Raw genomic sequence first — 27,670 nt, forward strand, 5'->3', positions numbered from 1 at the left:
TTATTAACCAGATTTCTAATATTGCTTGTATCTGATAATTAATATTGCATTAATTGCTAACGCGTAAATAACGATTATTCGAAACCTGGCATATCTTTTTAGTTCTTCGATTCGTTCTGCCTTTCGCGTCTTATTTCATATCAAGAACGCTGAAGGACTTACGAACAACGTGAACGAAAGACAAATAGAATCGTAGGAATCACGTGCACACGTAGCCGATTAATGGCGTTTCTATGCAAAAGGCAGCAAAAGGCAGCCAAGGCAGTGTTAGTATTGGACACCCCGTGGGACTCTTGGAACTAGGCGTCTAAAAGACATGCGTTAATGACGTCACAGCTAGAGATGTTATGTGACCGCACTTCCGGAACGTAAATTCATTTAAATTCAGTTATATTGGTAAAATATTGAAACATGCCCAGTTTTTTATTATCTTTTCATGAAAAGCTTTCTTTTCTTGGAGATTTTTATTCACGAATACGCGCTAATCAATGCTGAGGTGAGGAAAATATCTGATTTAATTCTGATTAATAAATGAATGGCAACGAATCTTAGCATTTTTATTTCTCTATCCTTATTCAAATATAATAGAAAGCAGCGATGATGTATTACTTTATTCTGTAAAGCTACCAAACCGGAAACCAAAAACATAACATTGTCTGAATGGACCTTAGAGGAATGGACTGCTATTGAAATCAATTTCATCTGTTTCGAATCTAATGTATACTTACCAGGTCTATTTCCATACTCGGGATCTAATGATACCTTTAAATTGAAAAACGGAAGTGCGTCACCAAGCTGCTGCTAGTAACTCATAGTGCGCACGCCCCGGAAATCTCACGGAGTGTCCGACACTGCCTAAGATCGACGCGCCACGATAGTCGTAATAATTTCGGGCAGTTTGTGCCCCGTTTTTACTCCATTATGGACTCGTTAGCGAATTACGGTAGTGACGGGGACAACAGTAATAATTCTGAAGACATAAAGGTGAGCCTATGGAAGAATTGAGCGAACATCACGAAATTTCACGATCGGCCCGTAGTGCATCCCTCATCTCGGCATCCATGACGCTCGGAAAAATTTTAATACACACGCTCTCGTCATGGCTTCTCGAATAAATTGTTGAATTAATATGTACAATTGATCGATCGTTATAGAACAATGCTCCTGTATATTTGTTCAAATTTATTCCTTAGCTTACAGTCATCTCTCGAGTTCGACGTAAATCTACAACGCATTTAAGTTAATCAGTTATTTATTTGTTCATGTATTTGTATTTTCTTTCGCTCGATTGAACATACGTCTGAAGTAACACGTTTAGGTATAGGCATCCTGTGCACGTTCATCATTAATCGAATGTTAACAGTTTATGTTTACTACGTAAGAAACTTCTGATTTGTAAATCGTTTAATTGTCTGATTGTTAATGTGTTTCGAAGATATATGGGATAGAAGGTGACACCGAAGCGAATAAGGCCTGCGATGCTAACTACGACCCAGTACAAATGGACATGAGTGAGGTACAGTGAAATTGAATGTTTGCACATGTCTTGTTTTTAATATTATTAAGTACGAGATGATACAACAATTACTAAGAAGATGTGGTGACTTTATGGGGCTGTATGTATAGTAGGGTCATATGCTTGATAAATAAATAAATATATAAAAAAGGAAGCATACTTAGCACTCGGTTCTTAGAGGTCATGTCAATTGTATCATATAACAGCAGTTTCACGATAGCACTTTTTTGCACCCATTTTGCATCGAACATCCAGAGCGAAGAAATTCTTAGCATTCAGATCTATCAGAGACACAATGTTCATAATACAATGATACACAATTTTTTTTTAAAATTAAATTTATAATTTTCAATTTGGAATTGCTACATGCTGTGCGATCATTGTATTGTTTGCATTATACGACTACGTTGCGATGCATTTTAGTCTTCTACTTTTTTTATATCACGTTCTCAAAACACTAGTCATAAAATGTTTAAGACATGACCCTAATAGGAAAAGATTTATCGCGCGGCTAAAAAGAGAAAGCACTGAGAATAGACGTTGAGATATTTAAAATATTAATGATAAGTAAATGGGTATAGTGCCATTTCGTGAGAAAATATTAACACGTAGCTCTGTTGGTAATACATGATACAATATCTACGCACCTCGGCAAGGTCTATGCTGTGTGAGGGTCTTTCAAGACTACCCCAAGTCCTATTCAGAAGACAGAGGTGAGTAGAGGAAGCTAGAAGAAGGTAACACTAACAAAAAATCAACCATCAAAGAAACCACATGTACAAAACATATCCGGGTAATACATATAACTAACTGCCAAGGCAGATAAACGCAGAGGCCCCCTCTTATATACCTGTCTTTCTCTCTTTCTTTCATTAATTTTCTTCAACTATACCAGATCAATTTTGTATCGGCTACAACGAGAAGAATTTATTTTTTGTCAAAATCGTTGGCTTAAAAAATTCAATCTTTGCATACACTGAAATTTTGTGGATTTTGAAATAAATTTCCAGTGCGTGAAAAGTTGATTTTTTATCAAACATATCGGTGGTAACAAAAGAGATCAACGTTTACAATCTGTAATATTTATAGTTGTTGCGATGTAAGTCGAGATTTTTATGTTTCACTTAATGGAATGGGTGAAAGGTGCATAGTAACGTGGCCAATTTTTATCTGAATAGGAAAGCAACAACAACAATTCGTCCAGAGAATCGAGCATCGAAGGAGCGCACAGCCCGGTGACACAGTCGAGGACAGATTCATCCCGAACATTAACTTCTCCCTCAGACCAGAGGTAAGCTGGTTTGTTCGTTAGCATTATATATACTATATCCTCAGAAATCATTAAAAAGTCAATGCGACTCGTTAAGACAAAGTTGCAACATACTTAATACCTCCCTGACAAACAGAATAATAATACGAATCTGTGTGGTATACCCTGCAGAACGTCGTAATCGTTTTACAGGCGATCTGATCATGAGAATCATACAGCAAACTCGAAAGACGAACACAAACGAGGAGACAGATCTGACCGTAACAGACACATGAGCGACAAGGGCCGTCGTTCGTCCTACGATGACAGGAGACAAAGAGAGAGCAGTCACAGATCGGACAGAGATCTAAGGAGAAGTCGAGACGATGAGAAAAAATCGCGTGACGATGATAAGAAGAAGGAGAGGAGTTCGTTGGGAGCGAGCAGGGATGAGAAGAGCGATGAGAAGGAGAAAATTGATAAAGATCATCATTACCGCGAGGATCGAAGGGATAGAAACCGTGACAGAAATGAGAGGGACAGGCGCAGGGACAGGGACAGGGACCGAGATCGCCGCCACTCTAGGGACGACAGATCGAAGGATCGCTACAGGGACGAGCGAACTAGTTACCACAAAGAAAAGGATCGGACGAGGTCCAGATCGCGATCAAGAGATCGCGCACCGCCGCCTTTCCGAACAATGAGCTACAGGGAAGAGAAGGGCAGGAACAAATTGGCACAATTGGAGAAGCTGGGGATCGAACTTAAAGCCCCAGAGGGTGACGCTGCGACCCCGGGCATTCAAAATGAACAAAATTACTACAACCCGTTGGCCACGGCGACGCAGGGAAAATACGCGGAGCAAATACAGAAGAGGAAACTTTTATGGGCAAACAAGGTAATTAACGGTGATCTTTTGTTACACGATTTGCTTTTTTGACTATTTTTAATTGAGTTTGAACTTTGAAGTCGAAACCAGATGAAGGCAGAACGTCCACGACAGCCTCTACCGCGAATACTTGGGTAGGGACGACTTTTACACATGACCAAGATGGAAAAGTAACTGCGAAATTCAAGCGATTGATGGGTATTAAAGACGATTTGCCCGCTACTCCCGCGGCGGGTGCCAAACCAGATATATTAAAGAAACAGGAAGAGATGTTCAACAATATGGAACAACAGTATGAAGTAGCACGTGCTACCACGCACACGCAACGTGGCGTTGGACTTGGCTATGCCACGGGAGGCTATCAGTTTCCTCGATAAAACATGATCAAAATGTATGAATGATAAAAGTTTACGTTTACTGATGACACGTGCAACGTGGAATCTTTTCTGTTGACATCTAATGCAACTTCGTCGGGTCGATTGCAATACAGAGTTTTCATTTCGAAGTTGTTATAAATAGTGACCGTAGAACAGTTCTTACGCTTGCAACGCCAATATCCAAAAGGATCTTTGTGAGAATAATGTAATTATATTCCAAGCACGGAAAAGAGAGAAGAAATAATTTTATTAAGTCTCTGGAAGAGGAACTCTGTACTTGTTTTCGACTTGACAGCAATCTGCCTTTAATTATCTTTTGGTTCCTGGGCGAGAGAACTGATTAACAGTCTTTTTATGCTAAATATAATTTCATTCTATCAATACAGTTGCATAGTATGTATAAATACATGGAACGTACAGTGACACACAGGTACAGTGTTTGTCTTCTTTTTTCAAATAAACATTTTCAAACGATTGCCAATAGTCTTTTAATTTCTTTCCCCATTCTCAAACGAATTGCACATACCTAACACACATACCTAACTAAATAAGATGATTATGAACAGTAATACAAATCCGGGTTTGTGAATAATTATTGCTTTTTGTTGTTCTTCGTCCCAGAGAAAAATTTTTCAGACAGAAGTTGTATTTCTAGCTGTCAATCACTTGTTAGCTCCAAATGTTACCGACTGTATTTTGGGCCCCATTTAGTCCCCATTTAGTCCCAACGATTACTCGGGTGCTGCCATCTCTTCGGTGGCTATGGTAAGGCCGACACGTTACGAAGCAAACCGAACGTTAAACTCAAACGTGTTTACGAATATGGCGCATTGAAGTTTGAATATGATCGTTACATCGTAGAACGCTGGGAAAGCTTGCGAAAGGTGTATGAAATTCAACAATATTCGGGGTTTGCTTGTTGCCACAATTTAGGAGAAAATATCGGCTAGCCTTCAGTTCAACAGTGTGCATTCGTTATGGAGAATTTCGTGAAGATTGAAAAGATCGGCGAAGGTGAACTTTTTCGATACTTTGCAACCTGTACTCCTTTGTCGGTGTTTCTCATTTTTGCTTTGATGTTTGTTCTCTTTATTCAAGAAATACGTAGCTTGAACTTGTTGATCGTTCGTTAATGAATTTTATGAGAATGAAATCGATTTTATAAGAATGAAATCGATTTTCTGAATCCCGTTAGTATGCTTCCGATCGAAGTTTTTTTGAAATATTTGTAGGCACTTATGGAGTCGTGTACAAAGGGAAGCATAAGAAAACTGGAGAGATCGTGGCTATGAAAAAAATTCGTTTAGAGAGTGATGATGAAGGTATTCCATCTACTGCGATTCGTGAGATCTCTCTGCTCAAGGAGTTACCTCATCCTAATATTGTCAAGCTGAAGGATGTACTGATAGAAGAAACCAGACTGTATCTGATCTTTGAATACCTCACTATGGACCTGAAGAAGTACATGGATAGTTTAGGTACTGGGAAATTGATGGAGCCAAAAATGGTCAAATCTTATTTATATCAGGTTTGTACAGTTTTGGACTTTGCATGGATCGATTAGCAGATACGTTTTGGAAGTTGAGACTAATTTTATGGGATTTAATTCCAGATTACGAATGCAGTTCTTTTTTGCCACAAGCGCAGAATATTTCACCGTGATTTGAAGCCTCAAAACTTGTTGATCGACAAATCAGGATTGATCAAGGTAGCAGATTTTGGTCTTGGAAGAGCATTCGGGATTCCAGTCAGAGTATATACGCACGAAGTGGTAACTTTGTGGTACAGAGCTCCAGAGATTCTCCTTGGTGTCAGCAGATACTCTTGCCCAATTGATATTTGGAGCATTGGCTGTATCTTTGCAGAAATGGCTACGAAGAAACCACTATTTCAAGGAGACAGTGAAATTGATCAACTGTTCAGAATATTTCGGTACGTCCTATTGAACGCGATTTAACAGAATGTGAATTAACAATCGATGCACGTTGTAGGATACTGAGGACACCCACTGAAGAGATATGGCCTGGAGTGACACAATTAGCAGATTACAAAGCGACATTCCCGAATTGGGTTACCAATAACTTAGAATCACAAGTGAAGACGTTGGATCGGGATGGATTGGATCTATTGCAGATGATGCTCATTTATGATCCTGTGCATAGAATATCTGCGCGAGCGGCTTTGAAGCATCCTTACTTCGACGATCTCGATACTTCAAAAATACCACCGGCATAAACGGTACGAGTGAATATTTGCATATTAAAATATCGCGATTGATATAGCTAACGTTTCGATCTATCCTGAAATATGCAAAACATATTTAAGTTATTTAGTAGTTATATTTAATTTAGTTTAAACCGATAAAATCATTTCCAGGATTTTATCGTTTTAATCAAAAGTATCACTAAGTATTAAGTGCCTTCAGACAATATTTTATCAAATAGAAAAAGTATTTTTTTTATCACTTAGGCTAAAAGAACTGTAATTATAAGGAAACTAGCGGATTCGTTAAGAGAACATGATACTATTTTTAACAAATATCTTTCATACCCCAGTGCTAAAGAAAAATTCGGTTACGTTTTTCGATGCGTTGAACCAGGAAAATCTCGGTATTTCGTCATAGCTAAGTAGCGTCATGCTACTACCGTTATTTTTCGCAGAATGAAGATCTCTTTCTTATCTCATAACGCGTAAATTAAGTTATATTATCATGAACAAAAAAAACGAAACCGTATGTGGTGTTAATGATTCTTAGAACGATCAGCTTGATTCGCTTATGGACGGGAAGATGACTCATCGTGAAACAGCGATGTAGCAAACTTGAACGGTACCCGTATGTTTGACTTCATTTAATAGGCATGGATAAGCCGCTTTTTTTTTTCTACAAGTCTGAACATTTCCATATTGTGTTTTGTGTCGTACGTGCCGAGCAACGGTCTACTATTTAAGTTTAATATTGTACGATACTACTTGTCTAAACTATTTTGTACTTTAATAAAAGGTTCTACTATGAAATAGTGAGTGCATTTTTTTACCCAAAATTATATCCTCTGCTGTCTCTAGAAATTAAGTATTACAAAATAAAGTATTTAAAATGTAATGAATTTTAGATATGCTTTGTTTTTATTTATTAAACATCCTAACACATATATTGCTTCTTAATACCAATACCAAAATTTTAAGACACTTGTGTGCATAATGCATAAAAATCTGAAGTCTATCAATACGATAAGATTGAAATAGAATCGTTTACAAGGAAATGAGAGAAATTGTTTCGTTTCTTTGGATTCTTTGGGAATAACGTGTTGGACGTCCCGTCGGTGGTAGTTCACTCAAAGTGTGCGTGAATCATAAGTGGATTGAGAGTGGGGCATCTCTCATAAAATCCTTCGCCATCGTAGCTACTGTTTATAGTACCAGTTCAGTTCAGAGACTGACAAGACCAGTTCGCAGTGAGTACGCCCGTTCGACATTTTAAGCGCGTCACTTCTCCGTTCCAAGACCGTTCCTTGTTAAGTTATATCACAACGATTCAAATCGACTGAAATTGTTCCTTCAATTTGAGAATCATTATTATAATATGTAAAACATATATAAAATACTCTTGGCCTTGAGATAAGGACACTGCCTAAGTGTCCTGTTGTTTTGTACAAATTTGAAATGTCACTCTGTCTTCCGCTACGCTAACAGTAATTAACGTCACCAATTAACGAGAGATGTAAAGCACATTTCGTTGACTGCATACTGAATATGTACATGATGCAGAATATTCATGAGATACTGTTGATAAATCGGAAGGCCTTCGGGGCAAAGAACTGAGGTCATTAAGGTCGATCTTAATCTTCCCACTACAATTCACTTTCGTGGAATCTTTGTTCGTAGTTCCGGAAACTAGATTGTTCAATGATCCAGATATTTAACTATTTATTTTATGAGATGTGTTCGCCTTTTTGTTGGACGAGGATCTACGAAGTACGAATATCGGCTGGGGTTTCAACTTAATAATTGTTACATTTGATTCTAAATCTGGAGTTCAACAGTATCTTCCAATATAGATAAATGTTTGCTAATTTGTTTCTCTCGAATTTTCCTGGTTCACAAAAAAATTAATGGATGCTAAGAATTCTTATCTACATCGATTATATAAATGCATCATTTTACAATAATAATTATTGCTTTCATTATCAGATGAAGACGTTATTCTCGTTAATATTTCTGGTGGGATGCCTGGCTTTAGCCAGAGCGCACACGTATCACATGGGCGCCTGTCCCATCGTGGAACCGATGCAGGGATTTCAAATCAACAGGGTAAGCTAAATAATTATTCTAAGCGGTTTTATATAAATTAAATTGAAATATTTTTGAATCTAGTTTCTAGGGATATGGTACGTGATTCAAAAAACGTCGACTGCCAGCAAGTGCATCACTTATAATTACACCCGTGGCGAGGAACCAGGCGAATACGTTATAACTCAAGATTCCGATCATCCAGTATTAGGTAAAATGAAAAAAATTAATTGAAAGATTTAACGAGATATCCGTTTAGCAGCTCTAACAATAATCGCAACAGAAAAAGCAAGGGTTTCCATTTACAGCCAGCGCGGACCTATATATTACTGGAAGCTTTTGAATTAATAGAGACGGAGAACCCATCGGCAGTCATAAAAGCATGTCAATAGGATAAATGTCTGGCAAGTGGGATGAATTATCCGTAATGAACCGACGTTTCTATGTGCAGGTCTTACGCCATTGAAACATGAGTACCATTACACCGGTGAATTGACTGTACCGGAACCCAGCACGCCCGCTCGAATGCAAGTTCGTTTTCCCCTTAGTAAGTATCACGCAATCTTGATTTTAACGCTCCGATCTCATCAGATAGGTGCAAAAATTAGCTCTAAACTATTCTATGAAAGTACTTCAATTAAATGACTAAATGCAATTTGTTTAAAGGCGTTGCCGGAAGCGCGTCTCACGTGATTTTCTCTACGGATTATGACAACTACGCTGGAATATTCACGTGCCAAAAATTGGGATTCGCTCATCGTCAGAGCGCGACGATTCTCTCGAGGCGCCGGGAATTGGACAAGGAATACGTGGACCAGCTCCGCCAGAAGCTGAGCTTGTTCGGTGTCGACCCTTACGATCTGAGCATTATCTCTCAGACCGGATGCCCGCACGGTAACAACACGCTTGATATAAACGTGGACCCGAGCACGTTCACAGCGGAGAGTTTAGGCAACGCGGTACGCAAGGCTGGGGAGAAGATTGGAGACGGTGTTCAATGGGTGGCCAATGCTAGCAGCAAGGTGTACCATAAGATAGCCGGAAGCGAGGAGAAGGGCACCACTAAACCGGAGGAGAACACCAGAGGAGCTATTACCAGGGGTTACGAGACGAACGAAGTAGAATGGATCCCGTAGATCTTCTGAATATCTCGATCGCGATTAAAATAAACGTTTTCATTTTTGTTTTGACTTATTACTGATAGAATCTTGCAATAAGATTGAATGTAATCGGATTAGAAGTAGGACGAGAACGAAAGACTACGAATATGACATTTTTATTTTTTTTGATGAACAAAAATAAAGTCCTTTTAAAACACGAAAATAGTGTATTTCATCACCCTCAATTATGTATTCTTATAAGAAATTAAAATTAAAAAATTGAAACGTAGTTGTAATCAAGACAGAATGCAAATTACATTACAGCAAGTTGTCTGCAATACGAGGGGTATTTAATAGATTGCATTTTGTGATTGCGAAACTTTAGTGGAGAGAAGAGTACTGCGTGTCCTGGGCTGATTAAACCTATTTAAAACGGTGTGATATATTGCAAACGCGTATCACGTGATTTGAAATCTCCCCCATGCAATCTGGACCACGGGTTCCATATATCTATGCCACAGAATATTAGTATCCTGACGACCCGTTTCAACGATCAGTTTGATAGTGGCCGCTGCAGAGACATAAGGCGAATTATTCCAAAGGAAGAGCATCCTTCACCGAAAGAATCTTCTCCGAAGAGTCTTCAGTGAGATCATAGAATAAAATCCTGCCAAGAAGGATACTGCTGGAAGCTGAACGATACCATAAGTAAATAACGTACGTTTACATTATATATTTTCTCTTTTCGAATCTTCGGGTATGAGTAATGAAAAATTTCTGAAGCTTTGGCAATTTCGGGAGAACGTTTCGATGTGTGATAAGGCGCGGAGTTACATTCGAAACGCGTACTCTCCACACGCATACATTATTCAAAATATATATTTCCTTTAACAATACGCGCGGGGAATCGATAAACGATATCCGCGAATCGACGAATTTTGGAATACAACGCGAACGGAATTTTTTTGTAATCGTATAGGAAGAGGAATTGTACGCGGGACGATGATTGCATTCCGGATAAATTGAGCGGAAAGAGATACCTTTGCACGGAATTGTATTCACCTTTGAAACCTGTAATGAACTCGATGAAATTACACACCTATTAAGATACGAGATACTCGAGAGCCATTACGTATTAACGATGATTCCTAATAATTTTTCTTGATAAGAACGAATCTTTTGAAAATTCGTAGATTTAAACATGTAAAAATGTACACGTTGCCCAGAAAATGTTCGAATTTAATAAAATTTATATTCACACGCTGTGAATCTCAATATGTTCATTAGCTGGAGATCCCAATTAGGAATAATCAAGGGAGTCGTGATCGCGCGTTAGTTATCTCGAGATTTCACAGGATCAGCGTGGGTCGGCGACGGGGTTGTTGCGCACTGCAGCAGCTCGAGTCGCGTTGCGGTTTCCGGGGTGCGCAGCCATCGGTGGGGGAGGTGCCGGCACCCCCTCGCGCACTTTGCCACCTTTATCAGTGAGTTTCGTGTTATTCCCTCGACTCGAACGTGTCCCGATTAACTCGCCGTCTCGTCTATCCTCGCGAAATCGTTTGACCCGTTTGAGCCGAGCTTACGTCCTTTGGTGATCGTGACATTGCATATCCTCGTCGCTGCACGTGCACAACTTCTTCATAGGGTAAATTGATCGATTTAAGTGGCGCGTGTATACGTAGTCAGCGATTCCTCGAGTCGTAACCGTGGCTGATCCCGCTGATTGCGCTGCTTCGTTAATATACTGTAATTTATATCGTCACCTTTTCGTTTCTAATTCGAATGAACGAACCGGTAACGTTGATAATTTGTTTCTTGGAAAGCAGCTGTTGCTTCTACGAACGTTCCAGCTGTTTCTTTGAACACCTTTACTTCTGTTAGGATTACATATTCTCTTTTTATTGAGAGTAAAAGAATTTTTCTGGTGCACTTCGCAATGCTAATCAAACAAGATGTAACGACGATTGGTGACCCTCGCTGATAGGGTGGATCATCACGTTTAATATGTACGAATCGGTGCAGGTTCAAGAGACAAGTTCGTCAAGCTGACCCAGATATCTGGCTCAATTCCGTGACGTAGGGTGACGATTCTCGCGTGACGTTCGCAGGATCAGCCACCTCCCTCAACTGGGACAATCTAATAACTCTAATTGAATTGAATCTCCATCGATCGCTCTTTTATATACTCTATCGATGACAGTTATTCGTCGTCTCCTACAACTTGTATGCTTCCCATTACTTTCACTTCGTTCCTCTCATCAATCGAAGTAGGTAATAAAAGCTCTTTGATGTACAATCCGCAATCCAATCGCTAGACCGCAGATTTTCATTTAAAATATATTTGCGATGTTAATTTAAAAAGCGACGATTTATTCTAGGCTTCACCCATAATTGCATAAAATCGTCATCGAATTTCCATAATCGCGTAAGAAAGATTGACGACCGATAATCCTCCAGAGAAGATGTTTAAACGCGATTTAAAATCGTCCCGTATCGAGACATGCTCGCCGGGATTCGCAAGGTCGTTCATCGCCCTCGCCTCTTAGATCGCCTCTTCTCGGTTTTATTTCACCGATCTCTTTCGCGATTTCGTAGGGAAGGACGACCGGCGCGGAGCCTTCGTCTTTTGTTCCTTATCTCCCCTCGACCTTTACCGTCGTCCTTGAAGGATCTTTGAAAACGAATCTCGAGAAAGGTTTCAGCACCATCAGTCGCGCGACGTTCCTCTCAGTCGCAGCTTCGGATCGGTGATGTCGATCCTCGATTCGCGATTCATATCTCTCAAGTAAGAGAAAATATTTTGCAGAGTCGATAAACAATTTATCCAGTTGTTATTCAGCGTGTACAGTGCGGTGGTAGATGGAGAACAGAGGGAGTCGTTCGTGTGGAAGAAATCTCAGATCTATCTTGTCGCGTGGATACATTTCTGTAAATCGACAGTAAGTGATTTTACATTTGTCCCATTGCAATGATTATTCTATTGGCCGGAATAGATTGATAGCAGTGACGCAGATCGTCGTTGGTATGTATAGAGGAAATTAGAGAAGCATCTAGGAAATAGGTAATAGAAAACCTTTTAAATCCTCACAGTTAAATGATATCTCGTTTCAACTGCAAAATGATTCTTAATTAATTCAATACGCTTGATGATACACGGACGCATGACGGACCTTGAATTATTTAGCCGAGTCTGTTAATTATTATCACTGTTTAGCATTCGAAAAGAAATAAGTAATGAATAATCGCGAATAATTAAAACAAAAAGTAGCCGAGAAGAACAAAACGATTGGAACTGTTTGATTAATGTGTCAAGGAGAGAAAAAGAGTAAAGAGACGCTTGGCGAAGGAACAGCCAAGGTAAATCTCCGTCACGGACACGGTGGCTTCGCTGAGCAAGAAACGTTTCGTTTTATGTTTAATTGACCAACCCCCCCGACTTGCTCGTTAAAGCGACCGGAATTCCTGCGGACAATCTATTTCGAGCAGGTCAAACGAGTAACGATTAATGCCGGATTAAGAAAGAAATATCCTGTCCACGTAATGCAATCAGTTTTCATTAAATCCGTACCGTCGCAATGTCCTGGCTGATGGGGACTTAGGGGAGAGAGATAGGGGTTTTAAAATGAAAAATATCGAGGAATTAAAAATTACATTTACCAATTCAACGAATGAACGTACTAATCATCGGCCACATTAATATTCGATGCAATCGTTAGTCCTGTGTACTTAAGTGAAACTGAAGTACAAAGTCATTGATGTCGGTACACTCCATGTAGAGTCACCGAAGAGTTGGGAAACGTTTGCGAATAGTCGACCCACTGTCCCCGTTTGGGAGTTAGTTTACGAGTGCAATTTCGAGGGACAGAACCGGTCGAGGGGTGTTTATCTCCGTTAAGAATCGAACATACGCACTTGTCGTTTTACGAAACGATCGGATCTGACACTTATACCGAGGAAGAGAAGGCTTTTACTTTCAATCAATGATGTCACTGGCGGCCTTCGTGGCAATGAACGTGTCAAATAAGTTATTTGTTTTGTCTCTGCGAAACCTTTTAGCGCAGTCATTCAATAAATTATATAACGTTGAATCATAACATAAATATTCATTGATAAAAATAGGTGGAGGATCCTCGTAAGGTAGACGCGAGGTGAACAATAATCAGAATTTTAAATAAATGAAAAGTGATTCTCGACCGATTTGAATTTTACAGATGCTTGCGATATTATTATTATTGATACCGATACTCTCGGGTGACAACACCGAGGCCAGCGTTTTGGTGGCAGACAACACTATGTCCAGAATGGTAGAACTGAACGCAGATGCACCCTTCTGTGCCTTATATACGGATCGCGGCGTCATCCAGAAGATGGTACTCGGTGCCGATCCCAAAAAGGTCCGGCAAATGTCTAGCAACCTCGTGGCAGACTTGGAGGAGACGTGCAAAGCCTCTCGCGAGAAGGGAAAGGTGACGATCAGGCATCTACCTGCCTGGAAATTCGTGATTACTTGACAATTCTTGTTTTATGTTAGAATCAGCCTCCAGGCGCTGGACTGATCTATCCGGGTACTAAATGGTGCGGTCCAGGCACTCTCGCGACGTCTTACGATGACCTTGGCCAGCACCGTGGCGAGGATATTTGCTGCAGGGAGCACGACCATTGTCCTATAACGATACCGCCGAATACATGCATGAACGGCATTTGCAACAACGCGCCGTTCACGCGATCCCACTGCGATTGCGATGCCAAATTCCGTAGATGTCTGCAAAATCTTAACTCGGAAGTGGCGAACACTCTCGGAGCTCTATTTTTTAATGTGGTTCAGGTGACTTGCTTCAAGGAGAGGCGCCCGTGTTCTCAATGGCAGAGGTGAGGTTTCAAGAGATTCATGTAAGAGTAAAATATATTTTTCTTTTTAAAGTGATTCGTTGTATCAGTGTAGTTGCATTGTTGAATGAACAAGCTGGTCACTTTTCTCAGTTGTCCCGTGTACTTCTGGATGAATTCGACGCGGTACGAGTTCACGGAATCGCCGCGAGACTTTTACGCCCACAAGGTCCTCTTCTTCAAGACTTTGCTCCAGGCGATGCACGACATCTTGAAAAAGAAACACAATTTCCTTCGCGGCTACGCGTGACTGAACGTAATTCTATAAAATCTATTCTATCCTACAGGGTAACTCGGTGATGGAGACTTATGGTGATGGTCGCAGATCTCTCGACGATTCTTTTAACGATTCTTTCCTTTCTCCTGGGACCTATTCTTCTCGTTTAAACTTTCAAAGGGCTAGTTCGGTAATTGTTCTATGGTCCGTTTGTTACAGGACTGGTTACACGGAATCAGTGTCAAACCGGTTGTGCTCCCAGTACAAATTCCGACCCAGCGACAAGTACGTCCCGCTAATGCCCTTGAACGTGAACTAGCTGTTGCGGATACGCAAGAAGGACGGACCGGAAAGTTTTTGAAGTTAAACAGAGTTCCAACGAGTAGGATAATTACGCGCGCAACCCTTTCACGCTGACCCTGGTAATCGAACGCGTTCACAGTCGTTCATAAATTTGCATTATTGCTGGATTTTTTTTAACACTAGTTCCTTAAGGAACTTTTTCCTGGTAAGTGGTTTGAGATGGTCACTGATAGAGACGTATCAGAATTTTTATCAGCTCCTTTTCTTCATCGGGTTTGTCCTCGAATGCGTGCAGAAATCGAGGGCAACGAAGGGAATTGTTTCAGAATGGGCAATTCGAAAGTAAAAAAGCGCAATGCTGACTTGTTGTTTTTACGGTTCGAGGTGAACGGCAAAATTCTTTTTTGCACTTTCTTCAAGCAAAGTGCAATTGGAGGTTGCGCGATTTTTCCTACTCTACTCTTTTAACGTGAAACTTTAAAGGTAGCAGTTTTGGCATTGACCTTCGAGAAATTGATTTAGAATTTTTCTCAAAGATCGAAGAAGGTTTCGCTAGAACTACATCACTGAAATGGGGTTCGTTTTCTTGCATATCACTCGGTGCTATTGCTGTGCCAATGCTTAACACTGGCATTAGCAACGATTGTCTATAGATTAAGATTTCAGCGTTGAGTCGATGAATATAATGTGATGAGGCGGATTTTGCATTACGAAATGATAAAAATGAAAGATCTGTATAAATGGTCCACATCCCTTAAAAAAATTTCCAATACATATGATTTTATAAAAAAATAGTAATGAGATACAACTGATGCAAGTGTTTATCAACTTATACTTGCCAAAACAGCTATTGCATCGACTCATGCAAACAGTACCAATGAATATCACAAGGTTTACGATTTTCTACTCTCTTTATAGCTTAGATTTTTGAATATTCAACAAATCTCTGCTTGATATACATAGTTTTAAAGACCGACGCTAGCTAAAAGCATCGTAGTTGATCGGAAACTACTACTTATTGCTCACTTTTATCAACCAAGATTGAAGAGATCAATGAACTTATTGGAATTTTTATAGAAGTCTGAGAACAGTGCTTTCTGTTTTTAATCCCGGTGGCACGTGAAAACGAGTTCAATGGCCGCAGCACATTATGTATATCCAAAATTTTTAATAGGTAACTGTAAGCTGGGAGCTCGAAAAAAGAGATTGACCTTGTCGATTTCATGCTTCTAAAGAGTTTCTAATCTCTCCGAAACATTGTTCATCCATTTTCCTGTCGAAAATTGGTTGCTTCGACTAATTACCAAGAACCAACGGGAAAACTGCACAATTCTTACTGTGATTGAAATTATCTACTCAGACCATAAAATCGCTGTATAGTTTTACTCGTAGAAATATAATATCGTCGGTTCGTTGTTTACGGCCTCGGTGCTCAACTAATCGATGAGGCCTCCGCGGGGAGAACCGGAAGTCGTCGCTTGACGACTGTGCGGATTATTCGGATTTTGTAAATATCTCGAGAAGGTCAGCCGGGAGAGTGTGCAATTGATTGAATGTGTCGCATTGATACGTCGCGTCGGGAATACCTTCGTTCCCTAAAGACCTTCGATTGACTAATGGCACAGTGGCATCCGGGATATTCGATGTAGACGCATGATTTTACCGTTAAGCTTCATTGAAATTGTCCGCTTCGAGTTAAAAAATATTTTTCAGGATGATTCACTACTGTGCCACTGAACGTAAAATGAATGATTTTACATATATTATTATTATATATAATATATAGTCTACGTTTTTAACGTTTGCTTGTAATACTACTGCTCGTATTATATTATGCTTGTATACATTTTGATCTATGATAGTCATACGGAGAATATTTATATTATATTATAAACTTTCTCTCTGGTTATAGCATAAGAATAAGCTCACAATTTCAAATTATTTGCAGTATATATACTTGCACGAGGAATTCTAATCTATGTGTAGACGAATGTAATTCGATTAGGATCAAAGACCAAATATTGTGAGAAATAAACGACTACCTCCTTGCAAATACTTGAACTTGTTTTACTGCTTTCTCTATTTTATCCTAACTCGAGTTAAATTTCCCGCTGATGCATACTACGTTCTGCATCGGAGAATGGATTCACAGTCTGGACTCTAGACGGTCTATAGTCAACGATTAAAGCACGGAGTAGTGGGAGTGGGAGTGTGTCAGTTCGGTCGGTCAGTTCCAGTTCTATAGATGCTGTGATGGATGAAGTTTCGTCAAACGGTATGTCTTTTTTGGTAGAATACAATGTTATTTGGGAGTTGACCGACAAGATTCGTATACTGGGAACCGTGCAATGTTACGGGTTGTGTACGAGGCATACGAAACGATCTACGATTTCTCTGTGTACGCTCGATCCTTGGTGGATCGCGTGGGCGTCCTGCTTTCCAAGTCTCCTGGCCCACGCTCTTTATTTACGCGTTCTCACGAATTCTATTCGACTCCTCGAGTATTAGCGAGCGTATTATGTTCTGAAGAAGCTCTCGCGGTCATGGTGACGAGTCTTTCTCATTGACAAGCCGCAGATCCTTCGGGAAGATCCGATTTGTCGTCAGCTGGTTGATATAAGCTGAACGCTTACCTAATGTCAACCGTGAATCACGTTTCCTTCCTACTACACGTCCCTGACGCGCTCTTTTCCGTCCGACTGCTTACGTCCTGTTTGTTTTCGTAAACGCTGAGATCTAATGCACTCCTCTTCGACGAATTTGTTCATATCTGAAGAAAGTAGATGAATTTGCATCCGTTTTAATCTCCAGTTTCTCAATGTTCTCTGGAATTCCTGTCACCTTACAGTGTCACACAAAAACGCATGTGCTAACGTAAATACACAACCCGGAACGAACACGTAAAATGGAACAACGTAAAGACCAAATCGACGACGGAATTTTCGCGTGTGGAGATTATTCTTAAATATGTTTTTCACGTTTTTCAGACGTGGGGAGTGGAGAAAGTGGCGGGACGTTAACGTGCGCCGGATGTCTCAACGCTATCGACGAAGATGAATTCATACAGGCGTTGAATCAAGAATGGCACATCGATTGTTTTCGGTGATTAAAATGAAATACGAACTGACGTTCGCTAGTCGGAACATAAGTAATTCAATAAAAACCTGATCTTTTCGTAGATGTTCAGCGTGCGACATCGGCCTCTCCTCGTGGTATTTTGAGAAGGATGGGTTGCTGTTTTGTAAAGATGATTACTGGGCTGCCTATGGTGAAGCTTGTCAGGGCTGCGGCCAGATCATCACGGGTCCCGTCATGCTGGCGGGAGATCACAAATTTCACCCAGAATGCTTTACCTGCAACTCTTGCGGAGCTTTCATCGGGGACGGGGAGAGTTATGCCCTTGTCGAGAGATCCAAGTTGTACTGCGGCAATTGTTACAAGAGGCAGATGCAGCCGGTCAATAGGACAGCTAATCACTTCACGAGGAAACCGCATAGCATCAGATTAGTGGAGATACCCCCGAACACGTCGGATCCTGAAAAGCAGAGAGGAATCAAACTAACATTAGACACAACTCCTAGTCCTCGAAATTGTGGTGCTTTGCTACGCATATCAGAGTACGTATAACAAGATTCTTAATTAGAAATAAAATTCAGTGATTTAAGAAAGAACTTTGATGAACGTGCAAAACGAGGAATAAAGATTATTCAAAGTTATAGTATAATGTTTATAACATGAGCATGAATCTAGTTGTACCTAAAGCAGAGGTAGACGAACAGTCGTTAATAACATTGAACTAAAATGCAGGTTAATGAGAAATGTGCGTGGAAAGATCAGTAAGCTGTTGGCCTCTGTGATGGAGGTTCTATTTAGGCTATGCTGCCACTTCTCTAATCATAGGTACAGCATAACAAATAAATAATATGCACTAGACGTAATTTTTCTACAAGTTAGATATGTGTGTCTTCTCGTATCCGCTACTTAACTGCACGCTAGACATACACTCTGTGCAATACAGTCTCCTTCTGTGTAATATTATTTGTTTATTTTGTAATATATGTACTGCATAAGTCTGTGAGCATGTACCGTCCACATTGAAGTGACAGAATATATACGTAGTGAAACCTCAGATCTATCATTCACTGTAATTTGTATTTCTTGAATATGATTGAGTCAGACGACCTAAACTAATTCTATTTAGTTTCACATTTAATCGAATCGAATGCACGCAAAGTTTTGCATGTCTTGTTAGAACGAGCAGATGTTCAAACACTGGAGATATCATATGAATTGTTTTACAGACTGAACATGCCCAGCGATCTCATGTCTTTACATATCGGCGATCGAATACTCGAAGTAAACGGGACTCCGGTCAAGGATCAACCCATAGAGAGCATCGAAAATCTTATACAATATTCCGACACAGTCGTACAGGTAATCTGCAGCTGTTATCACATAAATTATTTAGTATTTATAATCTTAATAATGGATCTATCGAACTCGTTTTTCTAGCTAACTATTGAACACGACCCGGACGCAGTGTCGCGACAACCAACGTATTCCTCGCCTTCCGCGGCGATGCTTACGTCTGTCGCGAGTCCAAGAACGAGTCCTGACAACAAAGAACGATTGTTCAAACGTCGGGACGAGGGATACATCAGTGGAACGCGAAGCAGACAACTGCGGCGTACCAGAGATCCTATGCATAAAGGACGCAGCAGCTCCATGTCGCGTCTTCTAGATGGGTACGTATCAAAACGTCCAAGAACAGAATAAATATTCATCCAAAACATTTTCCAAGTCGATTTTACTTTGTGTCAGCAGATCCGCAGCAACGAATCCTACGTGCGATTTGAGCAGGACTAGATCGTTTCGCGTTGAACCAAAGAATCAAAGAATATTCCGTGCCAGCGATCTAGTGAAGGGCGAGTTATTGGGTACAGGATTTTTCGGGCAAGTGTTCAAAGTCACGCACAGAGACACCAACGAAGTGATGGTGCTTAAAGAACTGTACAGAGTAGACGAGGAAGCTCAGAAGAATTTCTTAAAGGAGGTAAGCTCCACGAGATAAAACGGGCAGAAGAATCGTTGCCAATTACTATTATACTGCACGCATCATTATATGAAATATGTAATTTTTCTTTTGAATCCAGGTTGCCGTGCTACGTTCGCTACATCACAATAACGTTCTCCGGTTCATCGGCGTTCTTTACAAAGACAAGAAGTTACACCTGGTCACCGAACACATAGCAGGAGGAACTCTGAGAGCGTTGCTGCACGACACGAACGAAATTCTGCCGTGGGAACAGCGTGCGTCGTTCGCTAAAGATATAGCCGCCGGCATGGCTTACCTACATTCCATGAATATCATTCACAGAGACTTGAATTCGCACAATTGTCTCGTGCGCGAAGATAAGACTGTGGTCGTGGCCGATTTCGGCTTGGCTAGGATAATGCAAAACGGCAATTCACCCGACAATTACAAATACAGCAGACATTCCGACGGAGAGCCGAGAACGTCGAGAAGAGAACGGAAGAAGAGATACACGGTCGTCGGAAATCCGTATTGGATGGCACCGGAAATGATGAACGGGAATAAATACGACGAGAAAGTAGATATATTCAGTTTTGGTATCGTCGTCTGCGAAATAATTGGGAGGGTCTACGCGGATCCTGATTACCTACCAAGATCAAAAGACTTTGGATTGAATCAACATGTGTTTAAGGAGAAATTCTGTGCGAACTGTCCAGAAATGTTTTACAGGATCGCTTTCCTATGCTGCGATTTAAATCCCGACAAGAGGCCTCCGTTCGAGGTGATGCAGGTTTGGTTAGATGGATTAGCAACGCATTTATCGTTGGGTGTCGAATTGCCGTCGGATTTAGAGTTCGATATCAGAAATTATACGGGGCCCAGCACGAGCACGAGCGGCTCCACTACTCCAGAGACTATGCCCCCGCAATTGAAGCTTATCAAGGAAGGTCAAGTGCATCAGGAAACGAAACCACGCGGTTTTTGCGACGACAGCACTTTGGAACGCGAAGATGCGCCCAATAGCAATACGCTCCAAGTGCCTGACGTGATAACTCCTCGAGGGAGGTACACGAGACAAAACAGTAAAACGAGTGAAGCGTCTACGAATAGTTACTCGAGGCAGAACTCGAGGTCCAAGGAAGAAAAACCGGAGGTCGTTGTATCTCCAGAGTCCGGTGGATTCACCGGATGTTTTTCGAGGCAGGGTAGCAAGTCTGATTCGTCCAGTGACAAACAGGACTCGTACGTAAAGCAGAACGACGAGTCGGATTTGAAAAGAATACCGACTATTGGAAAGATTCGATACGTGGGTAGAGCGAGTCCGTGCTCTTTATCAGACACTCCTGAGTACATTATCGATAACAAGTGCTCGTACAAAGTGAATAATCTGAATTGTAAGTCCGCCGAAAAGATTGGTGAATATAATTCGAACGGTGGTCCGTCGAGGACTAAGCTGGAGAATAAGTTCAAAATATCGGAGGGGAATTCTGTCAGTTCCTATTTGAAGCAGATCGGCAAATCGAAGGATAAGGTCGATGGACAGAATGAAGATACGAAGAAGGCTAGTGGCGAAGCTTCTAAATCGTCAACTGGCTCTTATTTGAGAAGGACTAAGATTTCTCCAACGAAGGAGTCACCGAAAAGCGCTTTTTCACCACAGAAAAACCAGCAGGAAGCGACTACCAGCACTTCATTGCAATCGAAGGCAAACTCAGAAGGAATGGAAGAGCCTAATGATAGAGTTACTAGGCAGGAAAGTAATGTATCAGATATCGGTAGTATATTGTCCAGACAGGGAAGCCTCACAGTGCTGGACTGTACAGCGAAGAATATCTACAAAGACTACTCGCCTTACCCTACCTTGCAAAAGAATAGTCTATGTAAAGAAGATGGTTTGAGGAAAAACACGCTGCTTCATTATACAGACAGTGTTTGCTCCAACACAAGTATATCCAAGAACGAAGATTTCCTTTATAATGCACGAAACGAGACTAACAAAGAAGACTGCGTATCCATCCAAGAATCAAACCCCGAACCGAAGAAGCCCGTGTACGATGGAAAGTTGCCTAATTCGTTGACAGAGTATGCAGGGTGTTACAAGAACGTTGATCTGTGCAGACAGGACAGTTTTGGTTCTGATAGTGCAGTCGGTACGATGAAGAGTGACTTCTTCGCGGATTTGGATTTCGTTCAATTGAGGGACGGTAGGCACACACCAGATATGTGCCATACTCCGGAACGATGTTACACGCCTAACCGGGCCTCGTCACCGATAGAGAGCACAGCCTTGTGAATCGTCCTCACTAATTTGATCTCTACGTACGCTTGATCAAAAATTTCGTTACCTAACTCGATCATTTCGTTTAACATTCATCGAACGTGACGTAGTATTATTAACAATTTGACGTCCAGTATTAATGAATCTCATTGTTCTTACATAATCTTGAAGGATTCGCATTCCTGCAACATCTTGCCTTGTGGTGTTTAAATAATTATAAGACTAACGAAAACATTCCATCCAGGATCTTGTCTGACGCATACAGAATCGGTACAACTAACGCGTGCTTTTTAGAGATGCGCGAAACACGTGATCAAGTTTTTTTTTTTACAAGTGTTTCCGGGAACACTGGAACGATCGGTGCATCTCCAGTTTATTTTTACTTTTTTTTTTTAATGGAAAGACGGGATTTTATCGAAGAAGTTGTAAACGTTATTGTAGAGTCAGTTTTGTAGAATAGATTGTAAAAAAATGATATTCTTTACCGGATATACATATATGTACATCATACTGTAAGATATATTATGGAGATGTGCATGTACAGATCATATCAGGCATGTATAAGCTTTGACGCATCAATTATATCTTTGCGGTTCACACAGAAATGGGACATCACCTATTCGATATTAACAAGCTCTTCTTCATCTTGTTATTTAGATATTTTATTTGTAAATCGAAGGCACGAAATTTTATTTAACTTAACGATGATCAACATCTAAGTACACGTCGTAGCAAAGATATAAATGATGACGAATTAGTATGATGTGTATAATACGAATAAATGTACATATAGTTTTGTATATATATATTCCAACATTCGTCACATGTTCAAAACACTGTTTACAGAACATATATTTAACAGTAAAAAGCTTTATATTGATAATGTAGAGATGAAAGTTCTTTTGATACTATTAAAAAGAGAAGAGTTGTATTTCTATTACATTCTAATCGTAAGCAGAGTGTTCCCTAATTTTATCGAGATAGAATGAAATATAGAACACGAGATCTAGATCACTTTACACATGTGTTGCATTTAAATCAAAAGAGATTTTCAGTATAAGAATGGAACTTTGCGTTCTGTGAAATTTTAATCACCTTATTACCTTTGCATTTCCTTACCATGTAATTTTCTAATATCAATTTGATTTCTTCACTTTGCAAAGGAGATGGATTAGTTTCAATGTCATTGTTATCGAGAACACACCAGTTACACCAAATACATGTTTGTTATCTGTGATAAAAAGTGTTTTGCAGCAGTCTACGATTGGACAATTTCGTGAAGAAACGTTACTATGAAGAGAACCCCAATTCTTATACTTTAATGCGTATTAAAATTTGCAATGCTCTGAAGAAAACTGAGGGATATGAAAATTATGAACGGTACGTGCAATGAACGGCTTTGTAGAAAATGAGCGAGTAATTAAAAGATAGAATGCAATTAATTTTCTTATGAACGAAATTGCGTTGAAGTTCGAGCTTATCGAATTTTCATATTAAACTGAAAATGGCCTACGTGCTATCGGTTGTTCCAAATTTTTAATCTCAACTGCGCACGCCGAATGTACACATATTTAAACAAATTTATAATTAATCATCAATGGAATAAATAACATAAGAATAATCAAAATGCATATGTTAAACGAGTAAGTAGTAACTCGTTAATAGAACGATCTTCAGCGAACAGTATTAATCTCGTTATCGTTGCTTACCGTAGTATACAACGTAGGAAATGTTTGTAAAACATGCGACGGGCACAAAAAAGGGAACTCTGTAAACTTCTGTATAAAAAGAAGAAAACCTTTCGAACGGTTAGACACGTTATTTTTATAGTCTGCACGAATAATTGTCGCGCCCCTTCTGTTCATTACTCATTACGATGATCATAAGGAGCGTAAACAAATTTGAACCCCTCGCAAATTATTTTTCTTCACCCCGATAACGAACTCTACATAGGATCGAGAGTATATTTCGTATAAAACTGTGTTAGGGATAAAATGAATCGCGAGAAGAGTGAAACGAACGAACGCGAAACAATTTGATCCCATATTTTTGTGACTGTTAGCAATAATAAATACGCGGTGAAAACGTTATCGTTTTCGAATAAGAGACTGGGTAACGGGCACGTTGTTCTTTCCACAGCACATTTGTTAATAGTATATAATGTACGATGAAAAAACGATTTATTCAGACTTTTAGATACTATCTGCCGTAATTAAAAATTCGTCCCGACGATTGCTCAAAATTTCGGATCTACAGAAATTGTATAACGTTTTTTATATGTCTTTGCTATGTGTTAGTTGACATTTCCGAATCGTTTTCTGTGCTAAGTGTTATGCGATTAGGGAACAGCTGGTTTTATTTAACATTCTAATAATACAGAGAAAAACGAGAAAAATAAATGGTTGAGAATATGATCTCTGCGTTTTTATTCACCTACTAATAATTTGAATATCAGTGCTTATATCAGTACCGAGGTGGCTCGGTGTTACAAGCGTGATTGCAAAATTATGACTGACCGAACAAGCGATTTATCCACTGTCGGTGGATAAGTACCCGACTCCGCGTTTAGAACGAAAACTGCAGAGAGCAGCATGTACTGGTTTTGCCTTTTGCAATAAAATTCGATAATGCATACAATTTAACATGTATATAACATACTTATAACACAATAAACATTATACCATGGTTACAACAATTGATACAAAGTATTGCAAAGACTTGGAAATAGAGCATATAGAATTTGAAATACCTTTTCGATGATCTTTCGGGAAGGATGAAATGGAATCATGGAGTCTAGCCAGGGACAAAGCCTATCAGCCTATTCTGCTTGTACTATCCTGCCTATAACAAACAAATCCCGATTAAATATTACCGTTACTTAGAACTTAACTCGTTTTCTATCAGCAATGCATCGTATTTGTAATTCTTACTTCTTTTTCGATTTACTAGGACAGTTAAAGTGTAATTTCACGGGCACCATTACTAGCACTAAAGTCGACTCATCCGGAACTGCATTTTTGGCGGTTTGCTATTAACAATCAGGGGTGACAATCCATGAAAATTTTACTTTTTCACTCTCATGTTTTTTATTTAAAGAATATATCGACAATTTAATTGATATCTCAGCTTATTATTTGTATTGCTAGATTATGATAATGCATTTGTCTTTAGCTATTAATTAAGATACTTGAAAAATGATAATTAAAATTTGGTAACGCCTGAGTGGCAGCATTGTTTAATGTTAACGTGAATGTGGAATGTGAACTACCTGTTCCTGTGACTTGGTGTCTGTTTTGTAATACTATTCAACATTTTTAAGACATTAATCAGGTAAGATATTTGCTTAGAAGTAGATTATTTCTATCACTGTTTGAAACGAATCGTGTTTAAGCGAAAACTTTGTTATGAAACGGATCGCTCGTCCTGATATTCGCGAATGACAATGCATCGAACTGCGTACAGAATACAAGCTATTACTCTTTACATGTTCGAATTAATGATTGTTTCTTAAAAAATTCTTTACTCATTTCTATTTATTGTTTGATGTACGTAACATGGGAAAATCATCATTATGTTATAAAATAGGCATGGTTGCTTCACCACTCCGTTAATCGGGCCATGAATCGATTGTTAGTCGATGTTGATCGACTAACGACTTACGTCATGTGTCAGCGTTGAGGGTGTAGTTGAACAAGTGTAACGAGTGCAGTGTCTTCCGAATTTATGCAGAAATTTTGGTACGATGCATCAATTATCGTCAGGAATAACAGGTATAGTACATTAACAAGTTATGTAGATTTTATTTTTAGTTTAGTCAACTGTTTTAATGTCGTATCATGCAAAACATGCGATTGAAATGTTTTGGCGCTTTGGCGTCTGATACGTCGCCGCCAATTTTGACGTTTCGTTTGTTTTATTCCTGACTCTTTCATTCCTGAATTATTTGTCGATTTTTCATTATTGTTAAGAAGTTTGTTGTAAGATAAATTTATATTATTAAGTATTTAAAAACTTTCCACCTGGTTAAAAGATGTCTGTCAGACGGTCAAGAATACAAGTATACCTCAGTTCATTATACATATGTAGATTGCATAAGAATTTCACAGAAGCAATATTTTGTTTGTGTGTCATTTGACAACAGCAGGATCGAAAGGATTAACAATTTTGATATAAAAATGGGTTTTTTCCGACGACGAGCTAGGCGCGCATAGGTGTATATTGTATAACGAAACCATAGACGAATTAAATGTACATATGTACATACATACATGTATGTATGTGTATTCTATCTGGCATGTGCACGTACAGTTTTTTCATTTGCTTTCATTAACCAACACGGAATGAAAACGTTATGACAAACGTGAATCGGTTTGAATAAAATTGATACTGCAGTTTGTAAAAAAAATGTGAGTATTGGCTTAACGCGTTTCACCCGTAAACCCGCGATTTATGGGTCGCAACGTGTGGACGGAAACCTTAAATTTCAACGTCCCCATCGCGCGGAGTCTCAGCCGTGGCTGTTAAGGACCTCGCAAAGAGGGATTACGACTTGGCTGTACCACACCGAGGGGTGGTCTCTCCTCTGTGTGTGTGTGTGAGAGAGAGAGAGAGAGAGAGAGATGGAGAGATAGATAGATAGAGAGGGACAGAAGTAGATAGAGAGAACGGTGGTGGTACGATAAGGGCGTGTAGACGCTGCCGCAGGAAAAGGTGTAGAGAAGAGGGTGGGTTATGGGGTATAACGCCGCGAAGAACATCCGAATAAAATAATAATAAACCGCGAATTTCCACCGCCCGTCGCTTCGTCTTCCTTCCTGATTCTTTTTCTTTTTCTCTCTGTTATGTTTCCTGCTGCTTGAAATATATGAATGAAATCCAGTCCATACAGTCAAGTATGGTGTACCGAGTGTATTAAGCATTTCATATAACTTTGTGCTCTTTTCGTATTTACGACAGACAGATCTATTTTATATTGTTTAAGCACTGTGACGTGCATTTAAGCTTTTGATGTTCTGCGTATTGATTTGTTGTAGATAATGTATAATATTGTAGACAATGTTTTTAAAATTGCATTTGGTGAGGTGGTCGTAATTTGAAAAATCGGGAGGTAAATCGATACAAAAAATGAATAATTCATCGGCATCCTGGTTTATAAAAGCAAGACCACCGAGGCAGTCGCCGGTAGACTGACTACACGCGAGTGAAACGCGACATTTTAAGGCTCGCGTGTCACGGATCGATATAATTTTCTGTGGTTTACATGGTTGCGAGAGAACGTAGATATTCCGGGCTCTCGCTGGAAGAAGGTTAACGACGCCGCCACGAAACGGCAACGTTCTTCCCTGAACAATTTGCAAATTGAAAAAGAGCAACGAAACCAAACAACGAGTGCGAATAAGAAAATGAATCCAAGTGGATCATCGACTATTGTAACAATTAAACAGTATGAGTGATTGGATCAAATATCGTGTCAGGAATTACAACAGTTCTCGTATGAAATATATTCTAATCGACGATGATGATATTTAAAGC

At 39.7% G+C, this 27,670-nt stretch overlaps 5 protein-coding genes across 10 annotated transcripts; all 5 read left to right on the top strand.

Moving 5' to 3' along the window:
* Positions 1 to 560: 560 nt before the first annotated feature.
* Positions 561 to 4,506, top strand: LOC108628628 (arginine/serine-rich coiled-coil protein 2). The gene is made up of 5 exons (XM_018030735.2): positions 561 to 984; positions 1,436 to 1,516; positions 2,695 to 2,807; positions 2,979 to 3,663; positions 3,735 to 4,506. Exons 1-5 carry the CDS (start codon positions 922 to 924, stop codon positions 4,029 to 4,031), a joined length of 1,239 nt encoding a protein of 412 aa, XP_017886224.1. The 5' UTR covers positions 561 to 921; the 3' UTR covers positions 4,032 to 4,506.
* A 90-nt stretch (positions 4,507 to 4,596) lies between these two features.
* Positions 4,597 to 7,046, top strand: Cdk1 (Cyclin-dependent kinase 1). Its single transcript, XM_018030859.2, has 4 exons — positions 4,597 to 5,045; positions 5,264 to 5,559; positions 5,644 to 5,963; positions 6,023 to 7,046. The coding sequence occupies exons 1-4, from the start codon at positions 5,009 to 5,011 to the stop codon at positions 6,264 to 6,266; spliced, it is 897 nt and encodes a 298-aa protein (XP_017886348.1). The 5' UTR covers positions 4,597 to 5,008; the 3' UTR covers positions 6,267 to 7,046.
* Positions 7,047 to 7,380: 334 nt separating this feature from the next.
* On the top strand, positions 7,381 to 9,641 carry LOC108633090 (apolipoprotein D). Its single transcript, XM_018038116.2, has 5 exons — positions 7,381 to 7,483; positions 8,220 to 8,339; positions 8,403 to 8,529; positions 8,770 to 8,865; positions 8,985 to 9,641. Exons 2-5 carry the CDS (start codon positions 8,220 to 8,222, stop codon positions 9,452 to 9,454), a joined length of 813 nt encoding a protein of 270 aa, XP_017893605.1. The 5' UTR covers positions 7,381 to 7,483; the 3' UTR covers positions 9,455 to 9,641.
* Positions 9,642 to 9,942: 301 nt separating this feature from the next.
* On the top strand, positions 9,943 to 16,719 carry LOC108627702 (acidic phospholipase A2 PA4). 4 transcript variants are annotated; one of them, XM_026818080.1, is made up of 6 exons: positions 10,866 to 11,063; positions 12,014 to 12,357; positions 13,630 to 13,884; positions 13,950 to 14,287; positions 14,399 to 14,561; positions 14,742 to 14,764. In XM_026818080.1, exons 3-5 carry the CDS (start codon positions 13,630 to 13,632, stop codon positions 14,553 to 14,555), a joined length of 750 nt encoding a protein of 249 aa, XP_026673881.1. In that variant the 5' UTR covers positions 10,866 to 11,063; positions 12,014 to 12,357; the 3' UTR covers positions 14,556 to 14,561; positions 14,742 to 14,764. The 4 variants fall into 4 exon arrangements, with proteins under 4 accessions (XP_026673838.1, XP_017884610.1, XP_026673881.1 ...); XM_026818037.1 differs by lacking the exons at positions 10,866 to 11,063; positions 12,014 to 12,357 and adding an exon at positions 9,943 to 10,135 and having other exon boundaries at positions 14,742 to 14,759; XM_026818058.1 differs by lacking the exon at positions 12,014 to 12,357 and having other exon boundaries at positions 10,867 to 11,063; positions 14,742 to 14,763.
* Positions 16,716 to 24,552, top strand: LIMK1 (LIM domain kinase 1). Of its 3 annotated transcripts, none has more exons than XM_018028834.2 (8): positions 16,716 to 17,100; positions 17,813 to 17,927; positions 18,005 to 18,442; positions 18,633 to 18,725; positions 19,127 to 19,259; positions 19,338 to 19,570; positions 19,650 to 19,878; positions 19,979 to 24,552. In XM_018028834.2, exons 1-8 carry the CDS (start codon positions 17,079 to 17,081, stop codon positions 22,151 to 22,153), a joined length of 3,438 nt encoding a protein of 1,145 aa, XP_017884323.1. In that variant the 5' UTR covers positions 16,716 to 17,078; the 3' UTR covers positions 22,154 to 24,552. The 3 variants fall into 3 exon arrangements, with proteins under 3 accessions (XP_017884323.1, XP_017884483.1, XP_017884402.1); XM_018028913.2 differs by lacking the exon at positions 16,716 to 17,100 and adding an exon at positions 17,117 to 17,740; XM_018028994.2 differs by lacking the exon at positions 18,633 to 18,725.
* Positions 24,553 to 27,670: the final 3,118 nt, after the last annotated feature.

The sequence above is a fragment of the Ceratina calcarata genome, unplaced genomic scaffold (assembly GCF_001652005.2).
Source record: "Ceratina calcarata isolate Rehan_Ccalc_2016 unplaced genomic scaffold, ASM165200v1 scaffold1, whole genome shotgun sequence".
Taxonomy (NCBI): Eukaryota; Metazoa; Arthropoda; class Insecta; order Hymenoptera; family Apidae; genus Ceratina; species Ceratina calcarata.